Source organism: Callionymus lyra, chromosome 9, assembly GCF_982586985.1.
Source record: "Callionymus lyra chromosome 9, fCalLyr1.hap1.1, whole genome shotgun sequence".
NCBI classification, from domain to species: Eukaryota; Metazoa; Chordata; class Actinopteri; order Syngnathiformes; family Callionymidae; genus Callionymus; species Callionymus lyra.
In genome coordinates, this window is record NC_141826.1 from 14,477,840 (window position 1) to 14,494,769 (window position 16,930).

Genomic DNA, 16,930 nt, shown 5'->3' on the forward strand with positions numbered 1-16,930 from the left:
GGAGCTCGTCTGTTGTGTCTCATTAGCTGACAGAGTTCTGGCCTGTGTTAATGCTGTCGCCTGTGAAAGCTCTAATTAGAGGGAGCTGAAGACATGAATGTCACATTGGGGTGGGGGTTGAAAGGAGGGCTAAACACCTTTTTAATTCTAGACTGTGTAAGGTCAGGGACAACCACCTGAGGTCAGCTCGACGACTTCAACAACTTACTGCTGATAACCAATGTTTGTTACAAGAGTATTGGTCGCCAAGGTTGAGGCCCAAAATAATCTGAAGCCTGTGGTTGTTTGAATAACCAACAATAGTAAGTAAAAGGTTTTCCTGGACACAAGGGTTAGTGACCCCTGGACTCACGCGTCACTAGGGCTGGCTGGCTATTGATCAAGACATTTTTTATACTGATATCTTTACAAGTGATTCTTGAACAATGCTTTTTTCAATACCAACTTTATCAAAAAACCGACATTACACATAATACAAATATTGGGTTAGATTTTGAGCTTTGGCAAATTTCAACTGTTGTTTTAAGCCATTTTCTTAAGGAAAAAGGACATTTCTAGTGCAAACAAAAATGTGGCTTTCTTTGGACTTTCTTTGCCAAAAGGCAAAACATGTTTTAATACTCTGTACTACATAGACATACTGGTCCCTGCAACATGAGAACCAAGGTTCGATACACAGCTCTGCACATTGGTCAAGATTTCTAATCACAGTTAGATTGATTTTGTACTTTTTAGCAATTCTTCGATAAGTCTGAGGACAGAACCAACAACTTTACTACCACAGGTACCAAGAACAGGAACATGTACAAATGTTCTTGGACTTACAGAGGCCTGTTGGGATTTGTCTCTAAAATCAAAGCAATGGAGATTAATTGGGGTAATGACAAGCCAGTTCACAAGAGGGTTACCATTGTATATACCATATCCTCAGGGCCTTTCATAAACTGTGAAAAACAACTTGTGCCAGAATCTGATACCAAATGTCAGCATTTTCCGAGTCACCAAGAGGAACAAATGGATTTCTAGCTAAGTGTTCCATTTTCCTGACCAAAAAGTAGAAAACAGTAATACCTTAAACCATTGATCCCCAACATTTTCTGCACTGTGTATCGATTTTATGTTGACAATATATTCATGTACTGTATCAAAATAAAGTTTGTGTTAATTTCCAGTAGTTTACAGGTTTATTGTTTGAGTAAACTTGACTGAAACAAGCCTCTTGACTTGTCAGTCACACCCTTAATTTACTTTAAAGAATATTAAACTTTCAGTCAGTATTAATCAATAGAACAAAAATTATATAAAGAATAAAAAAGAAAGAAAGAAAAGTTTTCTTCTTGAGTCAAAGTAAGTTACCAAAGTGTTGCGGCTATGTCAACATTCCCACTTGGCACTCGTTTGAATGTCAGGAAATATTCCACTGAAGCAAGTTGAATCTCAATGATGTCATACCCCAAACACCAGTATCAGACTTTGAACAAGACAATGAAATCTTGTTTTTGCTTTGGCACGGTGTGGAGATTCTTCCAGAGGCACCAAATATTGTGATAAATCATCACATAAAAAAAAGAAAAACAAAGTGGGGCTCGCCAAAGTAAAGCAAAACTTGTGTGCGACAACACAAACTCAAGTGAGCCTGAAGACGAGAACACCTAATAAAAGTGCTCCGATGGTCATAAATGACTGGACTGGCTTGCAGCCCAGTTCACGATGATTATCACCTGCGCGAACCCAACACGCGGAAATTAATTGGAAGGCTTTAATGCATACCTAGCAATTAAGGCATTTTAGGTTTTCCATCTCCTTCAGACAGTTCTGTTTGCTTGGCTCTGAACTGCAACATGAAGTCACCAACAACAACACGGAGCATTGAGGTTTGCCAGAGGTGTTGTGGGATGGTTTTAGGGTTCCAAAGCAGTCGTGCCAGCTCGGTGTCTGGGGAATATTTGATAGTCCTGTAATTTAAAAATCTCTTTAAAAAGCAGTATTTGGGTCATACTTAATTAGGCATTGATCTACTTCTTTTCCAAAACCACCGGTCACTTTTTTTCCACAGTGAATTGCCAAAACAAATGGACCTTTCGGGCAAGAGAACTTAAGTTATTTTAATTAAGTTAATGTCGCAATAAATACAAACTGCTGCACTTAATGATTTCCCCAGATGCTTACATTTTATTTATGAGATAAGACATGTTTTTCCAAATACAGTATAGTAGAAACTTTTTGAAAACAAGCTCCCAGAGGAGATTCATGTAAAAAGGTTTGTTTTCCATCATCAGCTAAGTTTTTAATAGTTATAATAGTACGTAGTAATGGGTTAATGATCAAGATACACAAATCTTACCAGGTTACTTTGAATAATTGAATAAGAGCAAAACATTATAAAGAAGGGCGCCATCTAGTGGTCTTTTATAATGAAGACTCTGTATCTTGATTCAGTGTCTTCAATGCAAAAAAGCAGTAATAGCTGGTGATGGGTTGATGATACAACATCAGCTATATCATGATACAGTGTCGTGTTTAATTTTGAAAGGCCACTAGATGGCACTCTCTGCTTCAAAATGTTCACTGAGAGTGCCATCTAGTGGCCTTTCAAACTGTTTCATTATACACATCATCTACCTCATGAGGCCTCAACAACCCTATCGAAGTAGTAGTAGGTGAAGTTGTATTGCTAGCCTTAGCTTAAAGAATAATTATAGCATAAAGTGATCTTTTGACGAAGCTTCGTGAAGCCTCGTTTTAATGCTGCACTTGAAGGCCCTCTCTTGTCTACAATCTAAAACAACCATTCTAAAGAGATTGCTACATGTTGAGCTCAAACATCAAAGCTTCAATTTCCTATGAAGCAGTATTTGTAGAGACAACAAATTTAGTGTTACGGTAGTCATAGTCAAATCAATGTGACAGTTGGTCTAATCCATGCGTGGAACAGACAGTGATCAAAGTCTGATTCAGTGTTTCTATCAAATCAACATAAAACCTTCTCTAAACCATGAGCGAAATTTCCACTCATCATTTCCTCTTTTTAGTAATGTTGTAACAGAATCTCCTTGAATTTTCTCTTCTTTCATTTGCCAAGTTTCATTCATTTGTACAAGGACAGCAACAAAAAGAGAAAGAGCAGGAGGATGTTTTTGACATTTTTCTCATATAGTATCACAAAAAGCGGAACTGAAACTCCGTCTGGAAACTGTTTCTGATAACCTTGAATGAGCCTGGGAGGTGTACGAACTCCACTTGTGTTCTGTGGTGTGTGAGAAGTCATTAGACAGATTTTTATAGCTCGGCAAATTCTCCATACAAACTTATTCACCCCTTTTTTTGCTTAATAATTGAAATAAATTACAGAATATACAGCATTTTCTAGAGTACAGTGAATCATTCATGTTTCATTCAATGAAAAATTCCTGCAGGGACGCACTCCTGAACATTCTGCCAGATCGTTCCTGTCACTCATGAGTCCTAATAGCCGCCGTGACTTCTCATTCCACTTGGCTGTAGAAATGGATACTTTCCCTCGGGGGGGGGTTACAAGTGGAAGCTCAGTCTGCACCTATTTGTGTTTCGGGAAAAGCCGAACATTCTCAAAATACTCTGTGATCCGGTTTCCGTCTGCGTATCGCCTCGCAACACATGCTAGGTGGCATAATCGAGCGGCGGCGGATGATCACCATGACAGTTGGTTTAAGATGTCATTTTTATTGGATTGGACCACAACTTGATCATTATTTAAATGTACATTATTTTCAACTCACCCTTAAGTCGTCTAAGGGTTGGGATTATTCTCAGAGTAATCTGTTTTTTTAAAAAATGAATTTTAATTTGAATGTAGCGACTGGAGCTTAGTTGTCTTCGTCTTCATCTTGGTCCAAAAAGACACACTTCAAAACATCCAAATACAACCATGATGCTTTTCTGTAACGTCCCTCTTGTATAGAAGCCTCAATATGAGTAATTATTTTTAAAAATACTGAAATAAGTCTATATTTTAAGTTAATTTTTGGCCTTTCAGGTCCAACTGCAAGTTTATCCTCATCCATTTACGCTGATGATCTGTGAGCTTAGGCTAAAAACAAACTTAAAATATTGAATTGATCTCAGTTTTCTATACAAGATGGACATTACGGACGAGATCAGTCAGTACATTAGCATGGACAAACATTTTTGCCTACAAGTCTAAAAAGTAATCCCAACCCTTATTAGACATGATGTTGAGTAGAAAATGTGTGAAGTTTGAATTTAGGGTGAACTAACCCTTTAACTTTTATTTACTAGACTAGGTAGATGTTTTCTAAGAAAGTTAAACCTGGGTAAAAATCTGAGCAAGCCACGTCTACAGGCTACAGATTGCTCAACAAAACGTTGGGCAATGATGATAAACACAACAACTACCATGATCTCATCACCAGAGTGCCCCCTGGTGGAGGTTATTAAAAAATTAACTGTCTGGCTTTAATTAAGATTTGAGAATTGAGATTATGATCCATTATGAAAAGTACTAAAGAAAAAAAACTTTTTTATAAGGTGATTACACATCAAAAGACAAATAATTAAGTGAAATAAAGCAAAGTAAATCATCATTTTGGGAGCATTTCCAGCCTCTTGGTTCAGCCCTGATGTTGATATAATCTGTTTTTATTTGCTGTTAACCGCTCCACCTCTGGCTGTTCACGCTTCACTGACTCTCACGGCTGCAGTCTAAAATGATCGTGTTTAATGACCCCGCTTGATAACCATGAAGTCCCTGCGCCAGATGAATCTCCTTAAACACATTAGGAAGATGTTAGAGAAGATGCTCAGAACGGTTCAGGATTCCGAAAATACGTGGGTCTCAAATGCATCTGGAAAATCAAAGGACCTCGTCTGACCCTCTGAGCTGTCAAAATAAAAAAAACATTGTCTAAACCTGAGATCGTCCTGAGCAACTTGAAGGACAAATGATTGATTCAAAATGAACCTTGAATATGTTTCCAAATGATGTAAACTGCAGCTGGTGGTGCTGAAAACCGTCACACAGAAGCGGCTGATAACAGGTTTCTCGAAGAGTATCATACAGGAAGTGGTTGTCGAGCGTGCAATGGAGTGTGGTTCCTCACCGACACCCACATCTCACTCAGTTTCCGCCACAAAGAAAGTCTTGAGCAGTTACTTGAGGTCGCTGGAGGAAATGTTGGTGTCGAAATCCTGGCGCGAGGTTTCATCAGGAAGTCACTCTGTGGGTTTTTAGCAGAGCGTCTTAAACCCTTTATAGAGTGTTATTTGAAATATAAGATCAATCGGAACTTTGTTTCATTTTAATCATTTTCAGGTAGTTGTATCAGGACAATGTTCGTTTATTTCTTCTGGATATATTTACATTGTATTTAAGTTGAACAATTTCAATTCATGTATCTTTTTTTAATTTTTGTTTTATGAAAAATTGTTGTTTTTGAAACCATTTATTGTATGTATCAGTTTTTAAGTAGAAATATTAGACAATATTATTTTATACACGTTTTTTAAATTCATTTTATATTCTCAAAAGTCTTAAGGAAAATAAACTCAGCCTGAATATAAGTGTTTATACTAAATCATTTTTGTAAAAAAAAAAAAAAAATCTGTAAATCTGCAAAAAGGTTATTGCACTGGAAAATATTTATTTTTTCAATAAACTTAAAACTTTTATATCTAATATATTCTTCTTTAATGTACCTCTTTTTTTCTAAACATTTTTCTCAAAGTGTATTATCAATTAGTGTTATTGTTTTTCACTTTCTCAAATTTAAACATCAGACATGCTAAAAAAAAAACTGTATTTTGTACTGTTTTTTTAATTTTATTTAGTCTTTATATAAGTTCAGCTTCGTTTGGGGGTCCTTCTTTCTGTGTTGGGCATTAAATACTTGTAGATGTTTACCCTCTTTTTCATTTTTTTTTTTAAAATTCTCAAACTTTTATACAGAATAATTGTATTAAACAATTATTATTATTATTAAATGTATTAAAATAAGCTATTGTGTTGTGAACATTTTAATTATCTATAAATATAGAAAGGGTTACAAATGTCTACTTTCAAAAGTTTTCCCACAAAAAAAGGAAGCATAACAGAAAGAAAACAGAAAAAAGTCATCAAACAAATATAGTTAACATCTTAAATGGGTTAAATAATAAATTATTCACCGTCAAAAACACTTACAGATGACATATTTTTTCTCTGACCTTGTGCCGACCATATAAATAAAGTCAGAGATTTATGTGAAAGTAAGGGTTAGAACCTGATGCGACTGAGAAACTTAAATCTCCCTAATAAGACATTTTGATACAACATGTGGTCATAAAGATCAAGTTGTAGCTGATCTAAACGGCTCACCATCTTTTACAAATCTTATTGTGGACACAAAGCATTGACTGTACATTCTGATTGGAACCCACTCAACCCTCACTAACCAAAGAAAACTTCACCCACATCGGTTCGTGCCAGACCGGCTGCACTGTCTGTCCGGAGTCATTTAGTAAAGCAGCGATCCAGATCCCTTGAACCCGGGCCAAGTCCCTTGAAAAGCGCTTGAGGAGGTGGGAGCGACGGTGTTCCCCTCTCTCCGAAATGACAAACAGCAGGCAGGCATGGGCATGCTCCGCTTGCCAAAGACAGCACTCCACGTAGAAATAGTGCTGACAGGGTAACATAGACGCAGTCATCCAGGGTTCCCTCCTCCGAAGAAAGATGTGAAGAGAGAAACTTCCATCAGAAAACAGACGAGCCTGTGTTCAGAGGTCAGATCCTGACAGTGTGGAAAATCCTATTTTAAGGTTTTAGGTCTTAAGTGAAGATTAAGTGGATGTTTGTTTTATGTTCAAGACTCTGAAATGTATTCACGACTTAACCAAACATTCAACCCTACATTTTTACTTCGATTTTGTTTTGTATCTATCTTTTCTGGTACATTTGAATATAAGAAATATTTTCCATTATGTTTGTTGCTTTTCTGTTGATTCATATTCAGTTTTGTAAAGTTATTATTTTTATTAGTGTTTCTTTGCAGCATTTTTCTTCCTAGAATAAATGGATTTATTATTATAATGATTTATTTACTGTTCTTCAACTCAAGTGAGATTTTATTTTAAAAATAACCCAAAAAAATAATTCTTAGGAGCTAATTCAGTTAATTAATGATAGAAATATTGTTTTCTCTTGTATATACTCAATGGTTTGTTTTCATTTTAGATTCTTACCCCTGTTTATATATAATAATATTCTCCTTTTTGATACATAAAATGCATACAAAATGTATCTGTCTCTTTTAATCTTGTTTTTAAAAACCCTCTGCTAACTACCTCTATTTTCCTGAGTACATTTTTGCTTTTTAAATTGGCCAGAAATCAAGTTTTTTATACATCTTCTAAATGAAGAGGTAAACTACAGGCAACTGTATATCATAGACATCTATCGCCGTGATATTTCGTGTGTAATTGTTACCCGTCTTGTTGAGTTCATTAAACATCACGACCCATCTATTTAGTTTGACGTCTTTAATCCCGCCACACATACCAGCAACCATTGTACTGTCTGCTAAAATGATTAACTGCAAAGTGCCTCGTTGGTTCGTTCGGTCGAGCACATCCATCAAAGTTCTGCCTCCGTCTGACTGTGAACCAGCGTTTCCCCGGGACGGACATCTCTGGAAACATCTGACCCGTGTTAAAGAATGAAAGGAGATTTGTTTTTGTTTCACCTGTTTAAGAGCCGTATCCTGATTTCAAATTAACACGCACGACTGAGCCTGATGGAAAACTCTGAAAATATAAGCTGTTGAAAGTCTGAGCTTGAAAGTGATTTCATGAACTTTCAACTCTTAACAGTCCAGTTGACTCGCTTTCGTAACCACTTGGACTTAAGGAAAGTCATCCTGTCTTGTCTTGAAGTTTAGAAGATAAAAAAACAGGCTAATTTCTCCAACTTTTGGTAGCAATTGTTATGCTATCAACTCTTTGGACCCCTCCACTAGTCATCTTGTGATAAAGACAAAGTAAAAACGTTCAAATATGCTTATTTTAGCCATTATTATGTGATGCCTTGTATCCCTATGCCTATGCTTTATTTTATTTATCTACATTCTGGTACAATAGAAAATCATCAAGTGTATATTAGTATCTCTACTGTTTGATCTTTCTAGTTGATAAATGTGTACGTTTATTACATGTTGACTAACTTTAACCTTACAACTTGCTTAGCAACCTGACAACTGGACTGAAGAAGCTTCTCGGATGAAACATGGAACGTCTTCCTGGAACTCTTCAAAGTCCAGTTGACTCACCATTGAACCTCTTGGATAACGTGGCAACATTTTATAGATAATTAAAACACAACTTTTTTTGTTTTTTAATATCTCTTACGCGCATATTTCAAACTTCAAGCCCAGAGGTCAAAACAATCCCAAGTCATTTGAATGGATACAATTAAAATTTATCACAATTGGCACCCGTTTTACCCCAAATTATGTTAATGTTGGGACCCTCTAAGATTAATACATTTTTCCCCCCAAGTAGCTTTGGTTTAGGAATTCGGTTTATAATTTTTTTTTCTACGAAAGTTAGTTTTCGTCCAACAACTATCAGATTGTTTTAAAGTTTGGCCATTTTGACAGAAAGTGAAATCTTTATTTAAATGCTGTTACTGAACTTTTATGGAAATAGTTCTGGAATAAAGTTTTGATGGGTATTTGATTCAGGAAGTGTACAGTATGTTTTGATAAAGTGTCGCTACATTGTTTTCCTAATATGGAGCTTCAACTGGTAGGTACCCCAAAGCGATCCTGAAAATATGGTTTGCAGAGACAATAATCCTTTCTTGTTATTGTTTAGCCTTAACGCAAGTCTTTTTCATTCCGAGCCAGGCAACAATGATTACTGTTTCCTCGTCTTTCTTTAACTTTCCGCTTCCTGTATCCCGTGTAATTGAACCGTACCTTCCGTAATCTACAGACGTGACCAATAACGGTTATTTATTCAGACGGTGGCTTCTCCTTTGTGTGGCTGTATCAAATGGACCCCTTTCTCTGGCCACCCAGGTCTTGGAACGGAACCAACTCACAATCACAGCAAAGACATCATTTTACTCCAGAGACCGAGGTAGCTCCTCCCACTTCATTGCTGTCCACGTGTGCCTCCGAAAACTGTGTTCCCAGTCACGTATGAATGAATGGATGATGAACATAGCAGGGCACCTCAAACACTCCAGAGCCGGGCCACCCACTCTCTTTCCTGTTTTTGAAAATCCCTACGAGCACTTATTTGTCGACATCGTTACTAATGAATGCACAATACGGCTCTCTATCGCTAAACCGTATACACGCACATGTTCCCTATAGACCTGTGACCCCGGTGACCCCCGTCTGCACGCTAATCTGCCTAATCTTGAGTGGAACAGCAGCCTCTATGATCATTGGTCAGTGGAACATATTGCATGCCTTCCTCCAGTGGCGCACAGGGAGGATATCTGATAATATATGAGTAATCCGCATCTCCGACTCATATCTGGGAGAAGGATTCGTCTCAGAAGATCAGTCCGTGATCAAGAGGAGGAGGTTAGACGGCGAGCACACGACCTTTTACGGGAAAATGATGCAATTCCACTCAAGTCAGGGAAGTGAAATATGATGACCTTTCTGTTTTATAAGCAGAGATGCATCTTCAGCCACATATGCGATGTTGTTATGCAACGCGCTTTCCTTCCTGAAAATCCATGTTTGTCGGAAAATGAAAGCAGAAGTAGTGGAGTTCTTACGAAGGAAGTCAAATTTCCACACTCGCTCCAGGATGTCAGAAAAATATTACAGAATTTCCCCTTTATTTCTTACACGCAGTTGCACCGTACGTTTTTGAATAGTATTCTAAATAAAGTTTCTCCTGACATGAACCCTCAAGAAAGTGGTGCACGATATTATGCTCAAAACATTGTCATTCATTGTAAAAGGAATAGTTAACCCAAAATTCTAACTTTCTAGGCAATCGGTTCCTTTTTAGTTATAGACAAAAATATTTCTGGTTAACCAACAGTGGCAGTGACTAAGAGCTGATATGTCCTAGGTCAACCACCAGTGGTGATCATGCAAAATTATTTCTTTAATCACCATGACAGGACAAGAATAATTATCAGCAACTAGTTCATACTGAAATATCAGTTTGCGCTTTAACTAATAACTAGTGTGTCGTCATTGGTTAAGTTAGTAAGATAAACGTATTATTAAGGTAAAACTTATGATTATTATTGACAGAATACTTGTAATGTTTATGTCCTGGCTGGAACAAAATTAACTTTAATTAATAATTATTAACGTTTAAGACATAAACAAATACAACATTTGAGTTATTTTAACAAATAACTGCTAAAAGAATTGACAACATGAAGCAAAGGCAGGTCACTTTTGGATGCATTTTTGGTGCAGTGACTTAGGATGCCAGTCTATAGTAACACATGCAAAGACATATAACCATTCACACACACTCATACCTTTTTACAATTTCCCCAAGTTCCCAATCAACCTCTGTATGTTTTTGGACTGTGGGAGGAAACTGGAGTGCCCGGAGTAAACCCATGCTACACAGGGAGAACCTCCACACGTGAGGCTGACCATCATGGGCCCTTTACAGTAACTTTCTGTCAGTAAAATAATTTTCTTGGATTGGATTCAAAGTTGAACCTGAACATTTTATTCTTGGTCATAATAATATTCCTGACATTCCTCACCTCGTTTCGTTAATCCATATACTGAACTTGCTCAATTTTAAATGATTAACAAAGATAGAAAAGAACATAAATGGTGTTAATTAGTTTATAAATGTGCCTCAACTGAGTAAAATAACTTGAGTCTCGGCCTGCAAACATTTTCATCTCTTCTTCTCTCTCTCATGAGGCCATCTGGAGCGCAGATGTAAACGACATGTTCAATATTGTAAAAGAATCTCTCAGAGTTGGAAGCGAGGAAATGTTCTTTTTTCAGCGACCACAACAGTTTACAGTTGGCTATTTTTAAGTCTAAATCATTCTCTGCAACAGGCGGTTCCGTCCGACACCGGGAGAGTCTCTGATATCTTATGGAGTTATCAGCAGCTGCAACTTTAATTCGACCAGGGGTGGAGGGGGGGGGATATCTCCCCAGGCAACTAAACATGCCTGACAGCTCTGGCTCTCTCCTCAGGTCGATGCAGTCTCAGAGCATCAGCTATCAAGCACCCGAGCAGTCAGACTCCTCAGTCAAAGGTTAGACTCGACCTGCAGCCGCCTTTTTTTTTTTTAAAGCGTTCTTTGACAGTTTAACATCTCTTCACTCACACCCGCTCTGCTCCCCCGGCCCTCCCTTTCTTTCCTCTCACTTGTTTTCCTTTCTCAGCCATCCTGATTAAACCTGGAGATCCCAGCGGGAGGCTCTGATTTCTCCAGGCTCCGGACCGTTATTGTAGTCAAGTCAGCGCTGCGTGTCCTCACACAAGGCCAATCAATCGAAGAACTAACTCGTGTTTTGGCCGCCTCCACATCTGTAACTGCTCCGATAAACTGCACCCTCTGAATAAACTTTGACAACGTTTTTAATCGTACTATTCTATAAATCGACTTGCTTTAAACAACCAGCCAGTCTTTGTGGTAACTAATCCGGACTTTTGGCATAATTTAGCCAAATGTTGGATCGCGGGGGCAGCACCTGCTGTAAAGAGGCCCACACATCCCTCTTCCTAGACATTGCCTCCAGCTTTTCTGTCTGTTCTGTCTGTTCTGGGTTGGCCCTAGGACCTCCTCCCTGTTGCTAATGACTAGAAATTGAACATGACAAAAGGAACAATTCATGGATGTCTCCTAAATCACGCACTTCTGCACTTACACTTAATATTTCGAGTGTACAAGTGTGTCCCCATGAGCGGTGTGCGCCAATGTAGCGTGCAATGAGCACTTAATTTGCGCACTAAAATGGCCAGAAAATTGAGTGTGGATCGATGTACACTTACCACCCTTAACGGCCGCAAACATAGTGACTCAGATCACGCTAAACAAAAAACCATGTCACTGGCGACAGGTCTTCGAGCGGATACTGGCGTAAATGTGTCGAGAAAACACTAATTTTAACACAAAACAACACAACCAATAATAACAAAATGAAACACAGGTGAATAACTTGTTTTAATTCACCAAAAGTGCTGTCAAGTGTTGATGATAGAGTTCCAACGACTGGTTGCAATCAGTGTTAAAAAGTAGTAGAAAAGGAAGCTGTTGAGACATTTCCGGTAAGTGTGTAGTGGCAGTGTTTGATTTGAGACAGTACCACCCGTTGAAAATTTGCACACTGGCCAAGTATGTGAACTATAAACAAGTGCACTTGGAGAAGTGCGCAATTTGGGACACAGCCATAGTCAGCCATTTGTCACCAGGATATTTCGGTCCAAGTGAGATCGACAGGTGAATGGAGAGCACTTTGTTCTATCTTCATCCAATAGTCCTTTAGACTAAAGAGAATGACACTCTGAATTCTAACCGTCCTTGTGAAAAAAAAAACTCCAACACAAATGCTCAGTATGTCTCTGCAATACTTGGAAATGTGTATAAACATTTGGAATAGGAAGTATATTCAAGACCAACCTTGACTCATGAGAGAATAATCAAAAATTAAGGAAACATAATCTTGACCTTTTAAGTATATATTTTATTGAGTATTGTTTAAAATGTTTAAGCACTTTGTGACCCTGGTCTGAAAAAGCACTCTATAAATATAAATTACTTTATCAGTAAAGATTGTTTTTACTTTATAGCATTGCATTTCCAAGTAAGCTTTTCATCAGCTTATATTCTATCTGTTTGAGGTTAAAGACAGAATTCGACATTATTTGATAAAAACAAAAGGGCAATAACTCACTATCAATATACATCAAACCTTTTACAGAGACTAAATGTTTGGCAGTGGGACCTAAGAATCTTCCATGCTCGCTCAGGTTGTAACTTGAAAAGGTATTCCGAGGAGCAACAAGTTCGTAAGGCAGTACAATTTGAAGAAGTAGAAGTTATGTTCGATAATGATTTGGTCAGCATTTTGTTTCAGTATTTAAAGAATGTCTGGATCAGCTGCTCAAGTTTGCATTGAGATCTTGAACTAATCTTTTTTGACTGTAAATACTGGCAGTTCCGAAAGTCCTTGTTAGGGATTTTTGAAATAATTGAAACTCACTGTTCACTCTGGTCAGCTCTTGAAGAGTCACAAACTTACAAATAACTACTTTAAATGTTACATGTTTTTGTATTCTTACAGAGAATTCTAGTCACTACATTCCTCCCTTTATTTTTTAATGAAAAATTGCATTTATTACCAAGGTAATCATAAAATATTCAAACTTTGAGGCTCTATCATCTGTGTCACATTAAAATAAATGTTTATTATAGCTTATTCAACAGTTATAATACAAATATAGAGGCTCAAAACTATCTGAGTTATTGTCTGTTATACTACATTGTTATAAAACATGTAAACAAGGCAACATGTAAAGAAATCAATTCAAATTTGCTTCGTAGCTTATGCTTTAGTAGTTAATTGGCTTTTATATACTCATAATTAATCTTTTTGGATCCGCCAAGGGCCAGAATAGTGAAACTGCAAAGTCTTGGAACCTCTGTTGCCACATACAACATACTCAAATGTTTTTAAAAACAAGAGATAGACTTGTTCCACCTTCTTGCTTCAAATAATTATCTCAGTACTATGAATACATGAATAAACCATCTCCTACCCAGTGCATCCATTTATCTTGATAATAAAAACTACTCTACAATGAAGCTAATCCAAAATAAAAGACCCTCACTTAATTATCAATAAAACATAAAAACCTAAAGTTCAACTCACAGCAAATTACATCCTTAAGGTCCACGGCTGCCGCCGCCTGCTTATGAATGGAGCCTTTTTTTTATTATCACAGAGAAACTTTCCCATGAGAGACGTGGAATTTTAGAGGGTTTTCCCCCTTTTCAAACATACGTACACTTAAAAGGTAAAAGGTAATTTTGCACTTCCATATCCTGGATAAAGCCGTTTGAACTGAATGAAATGCTCCCATTCATTCGTGGGAAACTCTAGCAAGATGTGTCGTTTGGAAAAATGGCTTTTGAGCCAAAGTGTGTTTAGTATCAACTTCTTATATTGAAGGACATATTAGGTGTTTAAGGTATATGTCTTACACGCTTTTGGATAGTCTTGGCCAACTTACTAGACCGTAAAACGTAAACACCAGATTCCCGTTCTCAAGTTTACTCTATGTTTCAAAGTTTTGGTAGCAATTAGCTTGTGAGCTAATTTTTAGCAATGACATATCATACACATGGGAAACACCATTATTGTTTTAATTGAGTGAAAAAGAATGTTACCATTGTTGCAACGCTAGCATAGCTCCATAGCTAAAGTAACTTATGCTCCAATAATGCTAACCAATCCAACGTTTTTTTTTTTTTTCCAATGAATACTGGATTGACGAAGAACTTACGATTCATACATTGGCTGAACATATTTTGTTTGTTTGTTTTATTTTCGCAAGAACAAGGCTGAGTCATAAAGGTATGAATCAAGTGAGTGACATCATCCCCTATAGCAAGTAGGTCTGCTCCAGGTCCTCCTCCCAGTTGAACTAGAGGAGGGCCAACAATATAAGATTGTACATTAACACAATGTTCTAATATGAGTATCTCCTGGATGACACTAGAGCTGTAGCCACTTGTCACTAAAGGTCACTGAGTCTGAGACCTCCTGCGAAAAGTGGTCAAGTCAAGTTATTTTATTGCCAAATATGCATGTATCAAGATATGCAGAATAAAGGAAATGTTGGTCCTCTCTGACCCACGATGCAAAACATGAATTAACCAATAAAATGAAATAAATAATCAACACATTTAAATAATCAGCTAATAAACAGAATATAAACAAAAAACAAAATGAATGTACAGGTAGTGCAAGCAGAGACAAAGTAGTGTTATAAACAAGCGTGGTTAGTAATTGGCAAGGAGGTCTAACAAAAGTTTTGTCAAGTGGAAGTTTGAGAAAACATAGATCAAGTGATACATGAATGAATGAAAGAGGAAATGTCCTAGAATGGATCTACACGTTTGCGTCATCACTCGCTTCCAGAGTCTGAATTGGAAGTTTAACCAAAATGTTTAAAAACGTCATCAAAACTCACCGTTTTGCTCTTTTACACTCTGCAGATGGAATTTGCCCACATGACTTGACCCAGCTTGCGATTCACACTGTTGGAGAAGCGACGCGAGCAGCAGGAACGCAGGAAGGATCATTTGGATCAGCGGTGGATGACGATCACGGCGCGCAACAACAACACACGGGACGGTTCGGTTCACGCACATGCTTCGGTCACGGCGCACCAGTGCTTCTTCGGACACATTTGGAGGCAGACGCGCAATAGAATCCACATAATCTCAATGAGACAGTCAGAACTGTGAAGCGCAAAACATCCTTTTTTTTTCTTGCAGACTTGATCCACAAACGCGCACCTGTTGGTCTCAGAAAAAGAAAAAAAAAAGGTTTGGAGAGAATAATCCAGTGGAAGAATCAACTCCTGAGGCGATCACTCAGAGCTGTAGAAATACACGGTGACATTCTGGCAGACAAGCGCCTTCATTGAGCGCTTTTTTTTACTGGTGAGTGCGCACTTTTGGAATAACTAAAATCTAATAGACGCTCTCTCTCGGGGTTCTGCTGCTGACGAAAAGGAGCTGAAGAAAAAAAAAAGTGTCTGCGACCCGGAGTTGAAAGCTTGGACAACTGGCAACAGGTGCTGCAGATTCATAAAGTACAAGTTCGCAACAGAAGGAAACTCCCCTGGATGTTAACTATTGCGCTGCTGACTGGGCCAATGAGCGTCAACCGCTTTCCCCTATGATGTCAGCAGCTCTGCAAAACTTGGTGTGTGTGTGTTGATGTGAGGGATTCTAAAAACTTTTATACTAACATTTCTTAAATGAGAATAAAGTTTGGCGTGTATAAATATTGTTTTCCATTTATTGGTTTACGTTTTTCATTCCTTTTTTTTTTGTTTAGGAGAAAAAACAAACCACAAAAGACAAAACAAAGAAAAAAAAACATACCTGTAATCACAATTATTCTACTTAAGGAAGCATAAGTGTAGCGAACATTTGCTGAAATACTATTTTTGGTGAAGAATATAGCACATAATAATGAAACAAATAGATGAGTAGATATTAAAGAAGAAATGCCAATTAATTATTGACCATTGTAGAAATTCTAGAAAGTTTTCTATAATATATTTAAAGTTTAATAAAATAAATGTATTTAAAAGATGAATTGACTTAAAGCCCTGAATTCTACCAATATTGATCGTTCGAAATTATATATTTAACAAGTATTATTGTCCTATATTTAACGAATTTAATCACAAAAATAATTCAGTAATTTAGAAAAAAAACGAAATACCATTTAAAATACATTTACAATAATGCATACAATACCTGTGCAGTAATTAATTGTTAATTATTTAAAGCCTTAAAGTCTAAGTCTTATAATACTTTCCTTCTTTCTACCTTCCTGTTAAATATCCACGTCATCCATAGTGAAACATTTTTCTCTGGTACTTAGATTTAGTTTAGCTTTTGACAACACACAATTAAATTCCTGCACACTATAGAATGCAATAGAAATATCCGTGATATTATTTTAAATTAACGAACAATACAAATAAGTGATTATTCAACACAAGTCAGCCATGGCAGTTGTGCTACAGTAGAAGACCACACCACTAGAGCTGGAAATTCAACTTTCACACGGGTCACCCAAATTGTGACGACAGGCGAGTAGCCTCAGTCGACCTTCAGCTAATAATTACCTCTTCAAGCACAGGAGAGTGCTCAATGTCTCCAGACTGGAAGCACAATGAGGTCGCTGGACTCGCT

At 37.3% G+C, this 16,930-nt stretch overlaps 1 protein-coding gene across 1 annotated transcript in view; it reads right to left on the reverse strand.

The window, feature by feature from the left end:
- pdgfc (platelet derived growth factor c) overlaps positions 1–15,770 on the reverse strand; it is a 56,187-nt gene extending 40,417 nt beyond the window's left edge. Inside the window, exon 1 of the mRNA XM_087799422.1 lies at positions 15,187–15,770. Within this exon, the coding sequence (XP_087655548.1) occupies positions 15,187–15,367 (181 nt within the window). The 5' untranslated portion in view covers positions 15,368–15,770. The remainder of the gene's footprint in view (positions 1–15,186) is intronic.
- Between the last annotated feature and the right edge of the window lie 1,160 nt (positions 15,771–16,930).